At 48.7% G+C, this 13,936-nt stretch overlaps 1 protein-coding gene across 5 annotated transcripts in view; it reads left to right on the forward strand.

Moving 5' to 3' along the window:
- The first annotated feature begins 440 nt into the window (after window positions 1–440).
- SIM1 (SIM bHLH transcription factor 1) overlaps window positions 441–13,936 on the forward strand; it is a 56,871-nt gene continuing 43,375 nt past the window's right edge. For 2 of the 5 annotated variants that reach the window (XM_064649893.1, XM_064649894.1), the window contains exon 1: window positions 4,804–4,939. Coding sequence is in view for 3 of the 5 variants with exons in the window: in XM_064649892.1 (XP_064505962.1) it covers window positions 4,765–4,939 (175 nt within the window). In the remaining 2 variants the exon portion in view is untranslated. Of the gene's footprint in view, window positions 1,231–2,722; window positions 2,897–3,131; window positions 3,475–3,518; window positions 4,940–13,936 lie in introns of those variants that run through there. The other 3 variants (XM_064649892.1, XM_064649890.1, XM_064649891.1) reach the window with 3 other exon arrangements.

Raw genomic sequence — 13,936 nt, forward strand, 5'->3', positions numbered from 1 at the left:
TTTCTCTCTGCATAACAAATGGCCACCTTATTCTTTAGAGGGAATTAGTAAATGCATCCAAATTCATAAACTAATGAATACATCAGAGTATGCCCGAATGTGCTGGAGAAAAAAAATGGATCTGATTTGTCCTATAGGAAAATGGCCCAGTAGGGTTTTTCTTTCTTTTTTTTTTCCTGCTTTGATTTGTACAGTTTTTACCCCTCCCCCTCCGCGCACACATACACATGCTCACTCACACATGCTGCAATATACGCTGCATATTGTGTCTGCCTACACAAGTTTTCTGCTACGTATAGTTGGAAACCTGTCTATGAAACGCTTTGTTTTCACTTAGCCTTTCTTCAGATACACCATTTTATTATGCGCCTTTTTAAATCAAATTGCGCTGCAGTACCTATTTATTTAATCTTCCATTATTATCTGTTTTCCAGAGCATTCTCTCACGAGAATAAATGCGTCTGAACTGAGCACAGCTATCCATCTGCTTCAAGCGACCGGAGGGTCTCTATCCCTCCTGGAGGGGCCGCAGCAGCCGTGCGCCCCCGGGGTTCGGCCCCTCAGCCCGCAGGTGTCCGCTCCGCTCCGCCGCTGCGCTCGCTGCCTTGCACTCCGCTCTGATGCCTACTGCGCCGAGGAGTTACCGCGGTGCAGTCATCCCGCAGCGGTGCGTTCACTTCATTTGTTCAACAACATCATGCACTCGAGTCCCTTCTAGATAGACAGGCTTCAACGGGCTCGGTGACAGGGAGCTCTCGGCTCATATGAAAACCACGAGTTTAGCTACTGCGGGCTGCCTTTGCCTATACACCTGGAACAGAGCAGTTCTAGATCTGATCTCCGTTTTCAGAAGTCGAGCATTTTTGGCGAAGGAAAACAAGGTTAATGTCTCCGAAACGGCCGAATTCTCCCATCATTCAGGGGCTGCCTCTTGAAATCTGCTGGGAAATGGCCCCAGCGTTCTGACCCCGCGCTGGTGGTTCTGTGGCGCGCTGACTTTGTCCACGTTTGCTGTAACTTCGAAAGCCGAAAAATTGCCCTTTGGCAGCCGGTCCTTTCACATCTTGTATTTTATCTACCGTAACATTTATACATTCAAAATCTACACAAGGGCTCGTCGACCCCGAGCCTCCGGGCCCCGGCCGCAGGGGAAACCGGTGCAGCTGCTGACACCCATACGGGCTGAGGGGAAGAAACCGAGTCCTCGGACACCGCGAAAGCGGATCCTCGGTGAGCTATGGTCTTCACTGGCGCTATGTGGGGTTGGTAAGGTGGATGCTCATGTCCCCTGGTATAAATTAGCAGAAGTGTATCCTACTGATCTATTTATTTTTTCCCAAACCAAGGGTGTTATAAAAGACGTTCTCTGCAGCTCATGTTGACAAATAACTGGTGAGCTACCTGACAGTGTTAGTCCAGTTGTTGCCCATATGTCTAAACAGCCTCCTAGAGACGACAGTGCCGTTTAGCAAGAGAATTACCTCAAATGAAAACCAGAAGGAAGATTTTTTTTTTTCTTCTCCCCTAAACCCACTTTACACCTGAGGGCAGTAATACTCAGGGAAGATTTTTTAAAATTCAGTATCACTTTCCTCCACAGCAGCGATCGCTTTACAACGTGACGGAGGGCGGAGAAGCGTGCGCTTTGCCCCCCTCCCCTTTCTTTTTTATTTTTTTTTAAATCCATACCTTCACTAAATGCCTTGCATTCGTGTTTGTTTAACAAAGAGTCGCTTCGGTAAACAAGGCAATCAAAAGAACATTTGAGACTACGTGGATACATTTCTCTGCTGCTTGTAGACGCCTGAACACCCAGAGGAGTTGTTGAATGCCTCTCTTCCCGTCTTTCCTTTATTTCCCCAAATGAACACAGGGAAAGCTTTTAACCGAGGGGAGATTTAAGGTGATAAGCAACGAACAGGCAGTCGGCACTGGAAGCCTGCGCTTTGAGCTGCAGCCGGCCGCGGAGCAAAAGGGATGGGGTGCTTCAAAGGCTATTTTTTTTTTTTTTTACTTTTCTTTTGGTTGACGTTTTTCTTCTTTCGAAAACTGAGACGGTTTAGTCTTCCTCGAAATACTCCTAGTGTTGCCTTGCCAGTGCAATTTCATTTTAAACAACTATTTTAGACAAAGTCTCGCACCGATTGGTTTGGCAACTATTTCAGCCTTTTGAGAGTCCGTTATGGTTTTAGGGAAGACTCTACAAGCCTTCTCCCACCACTCTAGGCGCTCTCTCTCTGCTCTATCTACTCTTTTCAGGAGCCAGCAATTTTAGGAGCAGTCTGGTTTTTAGAGTTTTTTGTTTGTTTGTTTGTTTGCTTTGTGTTGTTTTGTTTTTTTTTTTCCCAGGGAATACGCGACATTAGGTATAGTCCTGCTTCCCGGGGAAAAAAAATAAAAAAAAAACCACTCACTTCTAGGGCAGTTTCAAAGTGCTTCTGTCTCCTGTTGTAGGAGAATTCGGGTTTGGGTCTGGGGTTTCTTTCTTTTTTTTTTTTTTTTTTTTTTTTGTCTGTTCGTGGGATATTTCGGATTTTTTCCAGCGTGTATCAAGAAAACTAGTTAAAATCTTCCTCCATCCTTCTCCTCTCGCCCCCCCCGCACGACTCGGTTCAAGCTGTCCCACAGCGCATCAGCCCGGGGGCTGAACAGCATACGGCTAAAGGTGGGGAGGCGGTCGTGGGCGCAGGAGACGTGACCGCAGCTCATTTCTCCCAAGCAGGACCACTCGTTCGATGGGCTTTTGGGGTGGAGAATTTGGGGGAAGGGGGATGTGTAAAACTGCGGCGATCCTCACAACTCCGAGGTCCCGTGGGACCTCGGCCTCTCGTCTCCGGTGCCAAGCGGACAGGCGACGGCCAAAATACCCACCTTAACAAAAATAAGCCCCTAACAGGTACGCGCGGGGGAAGGCGTGTGCGTGGGGGGTGTGTGTGTCCGTGTGTCCCCGTTCCCCGCCGGCTGCGCCGCCAGGTCAGAGGGCGGACACGGGGAGCAAGGGGAGAGAGGGGAGGGAGATGCGTTCGTGTGATGTCACCGCCTCTCCACCAATGGGCGGCCGAGGGCGGGCGATGGCGGCCAATGGGAGGCGAGGCGGGTCCGTGAGTGGCACCGGGGGCGGGCCCTGCCCGGGGGAGGAGACGGGGGGGGGGTTGGGGAAAAATGAAGTTGTGCTAAAAGGCTTTTAGCCATCAAGAAGTTATTAGGCATTTCTCAGCCGCAAATTAGGGATTCTTCATTAATACCAACCTCGTCCCCCTACCCCACCCTACCCCACCCCACCCCCCATTATGTGAGACGGAGAGCCTGGGAGCCGATAAAGGGGATGGGGAGGCGGCAATGTCTGTCTGCCCGTCGGTGCGAGGAGCAGTGACAGGCGCAAACTTTTCCCCGTGCCATTAATGAGCCAATTAAAGAGTTGGGCTTCTCACCCCGGGAGAGCTCTCTGCAGGCTGCCGGGCTAAGGGACTGAAGGTAGGTAAAAAGAAGATCACAACCCACCACAAGCTGCCAGCCGCAGCGAAGAGCCGCAGTGATGTGCGGGAACTAGGCTGTGGGTCGCTTCCCCACGGTGGAAAATGAGGAAAAAAAAAAAAAAAGATAATTTGGTTAGAAAAATGTGATGTTTGGGTGGATTCCGGCTCGGGGCAGGGCTGGGCAGAGCGTGCCTCCCCTGGCTAGCGTGCAGCTGAGGTAGACACCCCAGCCATCCCCCCGACCCCAGCCGGAGAATGAGGAAAGTAGCCGAGAAGAGGGGAAATTTAAAAGAAAAAAAATGGGGAAAAAAAGAAAAAAAAAAAAAAAAGAAAGAAAAAAGGGAAAACAAGCAGAAATACTCCGTGATTGGAAATGTTTCTCCCACTGCGGGGCTGGCAGCACGCAGCGCGGGAAGGTCTGGCCGCCCCTGCGGTGCCGGCCTGAGGGAGAGCGGAGGGGACGGCGCAGCCCTGGCATCACCGAGACCGGTAACGCCTGTGCCGGGAGCCGGGGACTGGCTTCTGCCGCGGTTTCATTCTGGCCATGCAGTGCACACCTGGGCTGGGGAGTGCGAGGGCTGTGGGAGGAGAGTGCAGGGCAGGCTTCTCCGTGGGCACGCTAGATGGGAACACTTTTTTTTTTTTTTTTTTAATTTCCCCTCTGGTGGGAGAAAATACTACACCCACCGAAGGCTGATTGTTGATTATTTCTCGCGGCTCTGCTGCGGCGGTTTGTGCCGGCTCTCTTATTTCAGGACTGCTGTTGTCTTCACAGAGAGAGGCTCCCGGGAAGTCACCCAGCTTTCTGGGAGGCAGCTCGCGGCCGGGCGTTCGGCCCTCGGATTGACAGTGGACAACGGGAAGAAACGGGATTACTATGACCCTCTTCCGAGGAGCTCTGCTGCCCGCCACGAGTAGGAAAAAAGGCCAGATATATGTCGTTTGGTTGCCTGGTGCCTCAGATTTCTAGTGGGTTTTTTTTTTGTTTTTTTCTTTTTTTTTTTACTCCAGTTGCTTGGAGTGCTGAGCTGCATTGGATAAATGCCTTTGCCATCCGATTGACTCTGTTTTTCAGAGAATATATACTTTTTTTTTTTTTTTAAGAACACCTCTCTGCTCTTCAATACTTGTTTGCATTTTACACAACAGAACCGTTTCTCAGAGTAGTGGACGCATTCAGAATCGCTGCCTGATGCTCCGGAGAGATGAATTGCAGCTGAGTTTCCCTTTCACCTTTGGATGAATGTCTGGAGTCTAAATTGTAGCAAAGAAGGGGATAAAAAACACGATGAAAGAGAAGTCCAAAAATGCTGCCCGGACTAGACGGGAGAAAGAAAACAGTGAATTTTATGAACTGGCTAAATTACTACCCCTGCCCTCCGCTATCACCTCTCAGCTGGACAAAGCATCCATAATCAGACTCACCACCAGCTATTTAAAAATGAGGGTGGTTTTCCCAGAAGGTAGGTGAGAATGCCTATTCGCCTCTCTTTTCATTCCTATCCAGGTGTCGCTTATCACTTTTACCTTGAAAAAGAAGATAAAAACGATGAGGTGGTGTGCTCGGAGACAGAGTGCTCTCCGCTGTCACTTTTCTCTGTTGTAAATACTTTCCCTTTAGTTCCTATGACAGGTCTGTTTGGGGACTTACGATGCTTTTGTCAATACTTGAAGGCACTGAGCTCTGCTGCAAACCCGTGTTTTCTTTTCCTTAGACTCCCAGTAAGATGTTCATCCCCCGCCAAGCACACGCGTGGCGAAAGAGGGAATGATTCACCCCTATTTATAGACATCCTGTGGGGCAGTTAGTATATGGGTAAATATTTACATAAGTCTATGCAAAGTCCTAAAGCCTTAGTTCAACTATCGAGCAAAGGTGCGATGTACAGGTACAGGACACGCATACAGGCGTGCTCACACACACACGCTAAATAAATAAGTCAAGCACACCGAATCGCATCATCAATGTGCCGTGTTTCGTTCTGAGGATCACTAGGGCAGCCTGAGGGCTTTAATAGACCTCGGAAATTTTTAACAGGAGTTTTGCACCCAGTCATCCAAACCCCCTGTCCACCCAGTACTGCAAAACCAGAGTCCTAGCCTGGGCCTGATTCTCCTCAATAGGCAAAAGTAAACTTCACGTTGACTTCCACGGCAGCAGCAACAGTCCCGCCTGTCTAGCAAAAGAAGTCTTAAGCATCCTAAAATTTCTCGTGTCTTTTGCTTTTAAGCAGAATTAGGATTTAAAGCGACCATCTTGGGGCTTCTAAATCGGCTGCCAAGAAAAACAAACAGCACGAAGTTAAGAGAGTCAGAATAAAGTTTTTTTCTATGTTCTCACTCTACTGGTTCTATAGGGGAAAAAATAAAAAATGTTTCATGAACTTTTTATTTAAATCAACTCTATGGAATTCCATCTGTATGAAAGAAAAAGCATCGAGAGTTTTTTTTTTTTTCTTCTCCCAATCTAATACAAAATTCGCTACTACTTTTGCTGAAAAGTGTGTGTACATAAGAAACAACATAATACAGCTATGTCCCCCTGTGTTTTCTGTAGCTGTATCTCGACTCGGTTGGTCTGTACTTTTTTTACAAATCAAGAGTGTGTATATGCCCTGGTTTTGTTTTGCTTTAGTTTTGTGGAGGTTGGTTTGTTTGCCTGTTTTGGTTTGTTTGTTTTTTGGTTTTGTTTTGGTTTTTTTTATTTTATATTTTCAGATTAAATTGGTGGACCATTGGTATTAATTCTACTTTTTAAAAATAAATATGCAATGTGGCAGTCATTTGAACGTGGGGGGGATAATTCCCCCCCCTGCTCCAGGTTACTTATGAATGCTTATACCTAAAGTCCACAGCAGTAATTTCCAATTCAGTGCATCTTACCATTTCTTTAAACAATCTTCCATATTTCCGAGTCACTTATAACCAAAGAAGGGGTTAAATGAAACCTTTAAAAATAATAATAATTAAAGCCTTCATCAATCCACTTTCCTCTTCTATGTGATCTGCCACCTTGAAGATCATTATGCGGGACAGTCTTCTGTTTCAAAGGCGACCGAGTTGTCCTTTATACTGTCAGCGCATACTTTATAAAAATAAAGCTATTGCAAACCCTGATGCCCATGATGTTCCTAAAAGGATTATTAGCAATGATTTGTCAACTCCTGCGGTCTCAGTAGGCTACCTTTCTGCGTGATTTCGAGCAGGTCTCGTCAATTACTGGTGCCTATGTAGCGGGTTGTTTGATCAGAAGAAGCATATGGTGTTGCTTGTAGGCTGTGAGTAATCATGGGAAAAGAAGAATAGCTGATCCTCGTCCCTCGGTGGCAGCGCAGGATGCCTAAATGCCCTGGGGAACCGTGCGGCGAAGCGCGCCGGGGCCGCTGCCGGCCGCAGCAGATGCTAATTTGAGTGCGGAGACAGAAAGGGCGGCTGAGCGGGGCTCGGGGGGCAGCGGAGCCCTCGCAGTCTCATTAAAGGCAAACTGCAAATTAAAAAGAGAGGCAGCGAGCAGGCACGGAAGGGCTCGCCCCTGGAGGCGCTGCCGCGGGAGGCCCGGCGCCGGGCGGGCGGCACATCCACGCGGGACCACCGCCCCCCGTCCTCCCCCGGGGCCGTGCAGGGCCGCGGGCGTGGGCGCGCTGCGGGCTGGGCGCGAAGGCCCGAGAGCGGGACCGCGGCGTGGCGTGGGGCCGGGCGGCTTCCCCGCGGGCTCCTTCGCCCTCCCACGTACTTTCCGTGGAGGCGGGTGGGCGCGGAGCGCGGCCCGGTCCCAGCCCCGCGGGTTTCCCTGCACTCGCCGCGAATAAACACGAGCGAGTCGCCCACGAGCGGCCTTCAGGCACTGCGGCCGTGCCTGGCCATGCGGGAGCCGAGCCCAGGTGATTTTCCCCGCACTCCCGGTGCGGTGTGCCTGTGCTTGTCCGGCTGCGGCGGGGAGGAGGGAGGCCAGGAAAAGGGGTGCTATTCTGGTCTCCCAGTGTCCCCACTCAGAAAAAAAAGTCATCACTTCGCTGGGAAGGGAGAACAAGGTAGTGTCAGTCGGGGAAATGACGCACGGAAAGGATAAGCCTTTCTGAAAGGAGGAGGCAGGGTAGGGATGTTGGATGGACGTAATGGGGGTCCGTTTGCTTGTATTTCCCCGGGGAGGAAAGCGATACAACTCATTGGGACAGACCGACGAGTTGGTCAAAGGGCTGGAGATGAGTAGCAGGAGGCTCAGGAGCACGGCGAAGTATCATGCGGTACATTTAAAGAGATCTTGGAGGAGTCAGAATAGAGAACCGTTGTCTCCCTAAGAGCAAGCTGCACTTCCAGAGTAACTCACATCCCCTCTCCCCGGTACAAGAGCGATTTTCCATCTGCCCGGAGGGTGCTTGCATAGGGCTGATTGTAAATAACCACGTACAGAAAGATATACACTCCTCATCACCGCGCGCACGCGGGGCTGGGGACAGGGCGGAGAGAATCGGTATGCGCTTGTCTGCATATTTTTATGTCTGAGAGGTCCCTATAGAGAGACAAAGTGGGTAGATTTCGGGTTCATTTTGGAAACAAGAGTTTTCTAGGAGTGAAATGCAGGGAGAATCACACACAGAATAAACACGTAAGGTTTCCTTCTCACCCTCATATATATAAACACAACCAATGACACTGGACAAACTTGATAAACCGAGCAGAGATTTTCCAACGAGCTCCCTCTCGTAATGGCTGTGTAGTTCTCCCAAGCTATTGAAACGCTGTTGGGTTGTTCTATCTACCTTTGATTTCACTTTATTACGTCTCCAGCAGATTAAAACTGTCAAGAACGAAAAGTATTCAGTGGCGTAGGTTTCTCGCATCCTTTCAGTGCTAAAACGCTTCTGTTCAGGAGGAGAAAGCTATAAGACATATATTACTTTTCGGTGATCAGACAGCTTTGGAAAGAGTGAATATCTGCTAAATTTCTGAAGAGAATAGGAAAGATTTTTAAATGTTAGTCTTTTTTTTGGTTTTGTTTTTTGTCCTTTTTAAAGCAGAACTTTTTAATATATTAATTCGTGATTTAACGTTCATTAAAAATAACGAAACACTAAAATTTCAATTTAACATTAAACCATTAATGATAAGTGACGTGGATACAAAAAATATGTAGAAAAATTTCCAGGGTGTCGAAGCACTAAAAAGAGTTTTCCGTTAAGAAGGATCCAATCGCTATTACTAGCAGAGTAATTCTTCACTGACCCTCGGCAGTATCCAAAAGTGAAGGGGGAACAAAATTAATAAAACCCAACCAAAAAGTCCAAGTGGCACAATAAATACATTTTGTTGTTTCTGTTTTTCTTTTTTTTTTCTTTTTTTTTTTTTTTTTTTTTAATTAGAAATACTTTAACGGTCTGATTCTTCTTACTCGGAAGAAAGAGGGAAGAGGAAGGTTTGCAGGCTGTCCTAGTGAGGATGGATCCTTTTGGCGCGGAGGGACATTTGATTTTCAAGACAAAAGCAGAGACTCAGTTTACATAAACTTTCGCCGAATCAGGATGGTTAACATTTCAATATTGAAACCCTTAACCTTGTTTTATTTTAAAGGGGGAAGAGATCAACAGGAAAAAAAAGTCTGTTTCCCACGTGGATAGGTGATTTAATGCTGTTTTTCTTACTGCAAAGGGAAATGATTGAGCATTAGGTTTCAGTGTTTATTTTCTTACAGAAGTTTTTCTCATTTAAGCTGCAGTTTACTCTCCACGCTGCATCTCTGTTTAATTCCAGGTTTGATGTGAACTTAAACTGTGAAGTGCAGAACTAAACTACTAGCATGATCGTTGAAAAAACCAGATTTATTATTAGAAAGAATAAGTAGAGGGGAAAATCATATTTTCTTTGGGAACATGCGGCCATTTTCATGTTGGAGGATATTTTTCAACTTGCATATAAATAGCGTGTGCATTGGCCCAAATTCTTCCTACCCTTTTTCTTCGAAATAAGGGCTATTTGAATTTGCGTCTTCTGTAGAGATGAATAAGTAGCTGGTGCTAGAAAATGTCCCTAATTCCCCCCCCCCCCCCCCTCCAATTTGGGCATGGTTCCGTTTGTTTGCATTTCAAAGCGCAATTCCGTTACCCTGTGTGTGCCAAAATCCTGGTATTTCTTTCTAGAGTGAAACAGCTTCGGCATTACTTCCACTACCGTTTTCTTAATAGGGTTGTTTGTTTAGTCAATAGGGCTTTTCCTTCCTGTTATTATTATTTTTATAAAGAAAGCGGGATGCTAACTTATCTGTGCTTCAAATGAACACATGTGATTTACCGAGACAATAAATCTTTACAAAACCTTGCTAATGGCATCTGCAGGCAGTTGGAAATGAGCAGCCTTTTTTTTTTTTTTTTAACATAGCTTATTCTATTTCAGCCCTCCGACGGCGACCCAGTCCCTCACAGAAGCCTAATTTGGCCGAGATTTTGAGTTATCATTAACCACTGCCTGTTAAATTAACTGAGAAATCAGTCTTGTCGGGCTTTAGGCGATGGCAGAACGGAGCGCTGGCGGCAGACGGTTTAATTAAATGGTTAATCGAATCAAGCTAATTCCTCGATAAAACATCCAGTTGCCTTTTGGCTTGCCGGTGACTAGGGCGTGCAGTTTCTGTTTCCGCGGCTCCCGGAGCTGTTATTTGACATTTTCCCTGCACAGCGAGGGAGAATGACCACGTTGGAGATGGTGCCCGAACTGTCCTGCCTCATTGTCCCCCAAAAATTCCCGTGCCTCGCTTCTCCCCAGAGCAAACTCCCCGGGTGTTAAGGCGGCAACAGTGCTGGCGACGGGCAGCGGGAGGCAGGGAAGGTGCTGCTCGAGGAGCCGCGCAAGGAGGTGACATGCCCGTTCCCGCTTTGGAGCGGCTTCTCTGGGCAGGTTGCACGAAGCCGGTGTCCGTGCCCGAGCCGCCCCTCCTCGGCCTGCCCAGCACGGCCAGGGCGGCTGTCGGGGCTGAGGGGAAGGGGCGAGCCCCGAGGCAGAGGTGGCCGGGGTTCCTGCATCCCGAGATCAACATCCCCCTCGGCACTGGCGGGTGAGGAGCGAACTGGTGCTCCTCCTTCTTTAATAACCAGAGAGCGGCTGTCAAAAGGGCAAAGAAAACGCGGCGAAACAAAAGCGAGCGGAGACGTCCCCGGGCCACGGCCTCCGGGAGTCTCCGGGTAGATCCGGAAGCGCGACGGCGGGGTCCTCTGCTCGGAGAGGGAGTTTGGAGAAACTCCTGGAAGAGGAACGCGAGGTGGACCTGCTTAGACCCAGATTAGAGAAGAGTCCCTGCGGCTGCCCCACCGGACCGGCGCCCAGCGTTGCCCTGCAGCAGCGGTCTGCCTCTGGGCGAGCCCCCTGAGCCTCTCCCTTTGCGCATCCACAGCAACAGGAGAAAACTCCCTGGATACAGGGGCTTCGTCTTCAAGCCAGCATCTACCCACCGTGCCCGGCTTCCGTGGGCCTCGCCGGGCTGTGCGGGGTGGTGCGGCCAGACAGGGGTAAGCCCCCGGTGGGGTGCCCAGGGGTTCCTTGCCCCCCGATGTAGCTGCTCTCCAAGTCTGGCCCCCAGAGAAGCGGGTGTGGAGCTCAGGATGGGTTCTCCACTAAGTGCTTTTAAACGGGGACTCTGCCGTTGCTTTCGCGACCGTGAATCCGGATTGTGCTGAGGTTTCATGATGGAGACTCCGTTGGGGAAATCGCGGTAACTGCTTTTAAAAGCCGGCAAACCAGCACAAAGTAGATAAGGGCTTGCATCTTCTGGCCACCCCACCCCCACCGGCCACCTCCGCCCCCCTTTGCTATTGCCAGACAAAGGAGGGGGTCTAGATGGGCTCTGCTCTGCAGATGCTCACAGAGGGACAAGTAACCCGGAGATCAACCAGGGCCAAGGAGCTGCCTCGGCCTCTTGGCGTCTCATTTCCCTGCGCCAGCCTTCCTCTGTCTTTGCCTAGATCAAATTAGAAATGACTGAGGAATCTCTTCCCCCTTCCGTGGCACAGAGGAGCTTCTTACGACAGTATCGCCACTGGGTAGGGACGATGCCCACCCAGCCCCTGGTTCCATTGGCTGCCGACATCAAGGCTTGCATCAATCAAAAGATGAGGGGAAGGAAGGACAGGGCCAAGTCAGTCCAGCGCACTGGGTCTGGCCGTAAGCCCGGCGTGGGAGACAGGCTGGCGGTGCGGAGAGGCTTGCCCAGTGCCGGGGGTGGGCATGGCTAGGTGGGGAGAAAGCATTTCACAGGGACCTGCCGGTGTAGTGAGCCCATGAAACCGATAGACACGCTTTTTGACGAGGAAAGCGCAGTGGTTTTCCATTGGAAAATGCTGGGAGAAATGATGAGTCAGCACGATCGCTCTGCGTAGGTTCCGCGCAATCTAGGTGTGCAGGCAGCCGCGTAACGAGGTTGTTCTCAAACTAAGCGATAGCCTGGCTAAAACGCCTTTATTTATTTTCTTTCTTTCTTTCTTTCTTTTTTTTTACAGCTTCCTCCCCCCCCTTCCCTCGTGACAGTGAACAGTTTCTTGTGCCACAAATAGTTTATTTTCTGAGGAAAAAAATTCCTTGAGTGGAAGAGATTTTTAGGCAGGAGCCTATAATCTATATTTTGTCAAGAGTATCAAATTCATTCTGAAATAAAAGCTCGATCCATTTATTATTTTTTTTTCTCCTTGAATAACACAGCTGGATGATGCCTTGAGCTTGTGTTAGACGGTTACTCATCATTCATTCGCCAAGAACTGGCCTAAATGGTACCTGTGGGATTAGGTCAATTTTAGTGGATCTACTTCGCCTCATTTGGTTACTAATTGGTTTCTTGTTTTATAAATCGAAATCTCATTTTCAGGAAATTACAAAACCCATGCAGCCAGTCCATTGAGGTAATCCGTGGGTCGGGGGTATTTAAATGGAAATGGTTCTACAATGCATCAAGTATTAAGCAACAGTAAAACTTTCCCTCTATTTCCAAATGAAATGTGAGCTCGCTAGCTCCTTAGATCCATAATAGATACATCCATTCTAAGACTACTTATGTAAATATGATAAACCAGACTGCGGTGGGGGAGGGGACGCAGGGGAGAAAGCAAATTTTATCTGCTGAGGTTAATGTGGCATATCTTCGAAATCTTCCAAAATAGATTATGTTTTGCTTTGTCTTCGGCCACTTTAACTGGGAAAATCCTTTGCCTAAAAACGATTTAGTTATCCTTCCGCTCACAAAGCTGCTTGTTTCTATTCCAGAGCTATTATGCTGTTGGCTCTCCAAATTACAAGAGAATCTTTAGATCTTGTTTCCAAGCGTAATCCTGAAGCAAAAGGGAGAGCTGATTTCCTTGTTTTATTTTAAATAGACAATCAAAGGATTTGCAGAATATTCTGCGGTAGGTCAAGTGCAAGAAATCACAGTTTGCCCCCTCGATAAAAGAAAACTGGATGTTAAAGAGAATAGACGAGGGGGAAAGGAATATTAATGGACGAGGTTTTCTCTTATAATCTTTAAAACAGTATTTAAGGGGCATCAGGAGAGGCCATCGATTTGGGAGAGGCTGGGCTGGACAACGAATAGAAATAGTCCCCGACTTGAAAGTCCTGAAACATCTGGGGAGTACAAAGGATCATCTCATGTGACAGGATTTCAAAAAGCCCGTTCAGGTAGACGAGTGAAAACGTTTAATTATAAACCATGAGCAGACACAGCCCAGTAGCGCGAGGTTTCCATTTGAAACATAGTGAGGAGCTCAGTGCCCCGCAAAGAACCGCCTTCCCGGACGGGAGGTTAACCTGCAATGCCCGTGAGCTGTTCATTAACCCAGTGAGGTCGGGTTATTTTCCTTTTTAGAAGAAGAATAATTAGAGCTGTAAACTCCGATTAATAAGCAACTTAAATCTTAGGAGAGGAGCGCAGATTTAGTCCTGACTAAAGAAACCTGTCACTCAGATTTCTCTCTGGATGGAGGGACGCAGAAAGGAGCCGCCTCTGCACAAACGGGCCGTCCTGCTTTCCCGGCAGAGAAACCTCTGAGGAGCTCTAGAAAAACAAATATACAAGGGCTTGTCTCTCTTTCCCTGGAAGCTGTGCAAGATTCGCCGTCTCCTTCCCGAATACAGGGGGCGGAGGTGATCCTCCATCCCGGTGGCTGGCTCCCCATTAATTGGCTTGGAGGAATAAACAGAAGGGAGCTTGTTTCTGGCTGGCGCCCTGGTACACGCTGGGGCTGTAGGATGAGGGACAGGCCAGAGAGATGCTCCTGCCTTTGTAGGGCTGTGAAGTTAAGGAGGAAGGAGGGAAATGTAGGAGCGGTGAAAAGACAAGTTGTTGTGAAGAGTTGGACGAGGGAAGGGGGGAAAAAGAGAGGGAAAAGCGAGGACGAGCGGGCGCACTGCTCCGGCGGTGGGGAGGGCGGGCAGGGGCCGCCCTGGGATGCCTCATTCAAACAGCGCGGAGCAAATCGTTGGCTTTG

The sequence above is a fragment of the Pseudopipra pipra genome, chromosome 3, assembly GCF_036250125.1.
Source record: "Pseudopipra pipra isolate bDixPip1 chromosome 3, bDixPip1.hap1, whole genome shotgun sequence".
Classification (NCBI taxonomy): Eukaryota; Metazoa; Chordata; class Aves; order Passeriformes; family Pipridae; genus Pseudopipra; species Pseudopipra pipra.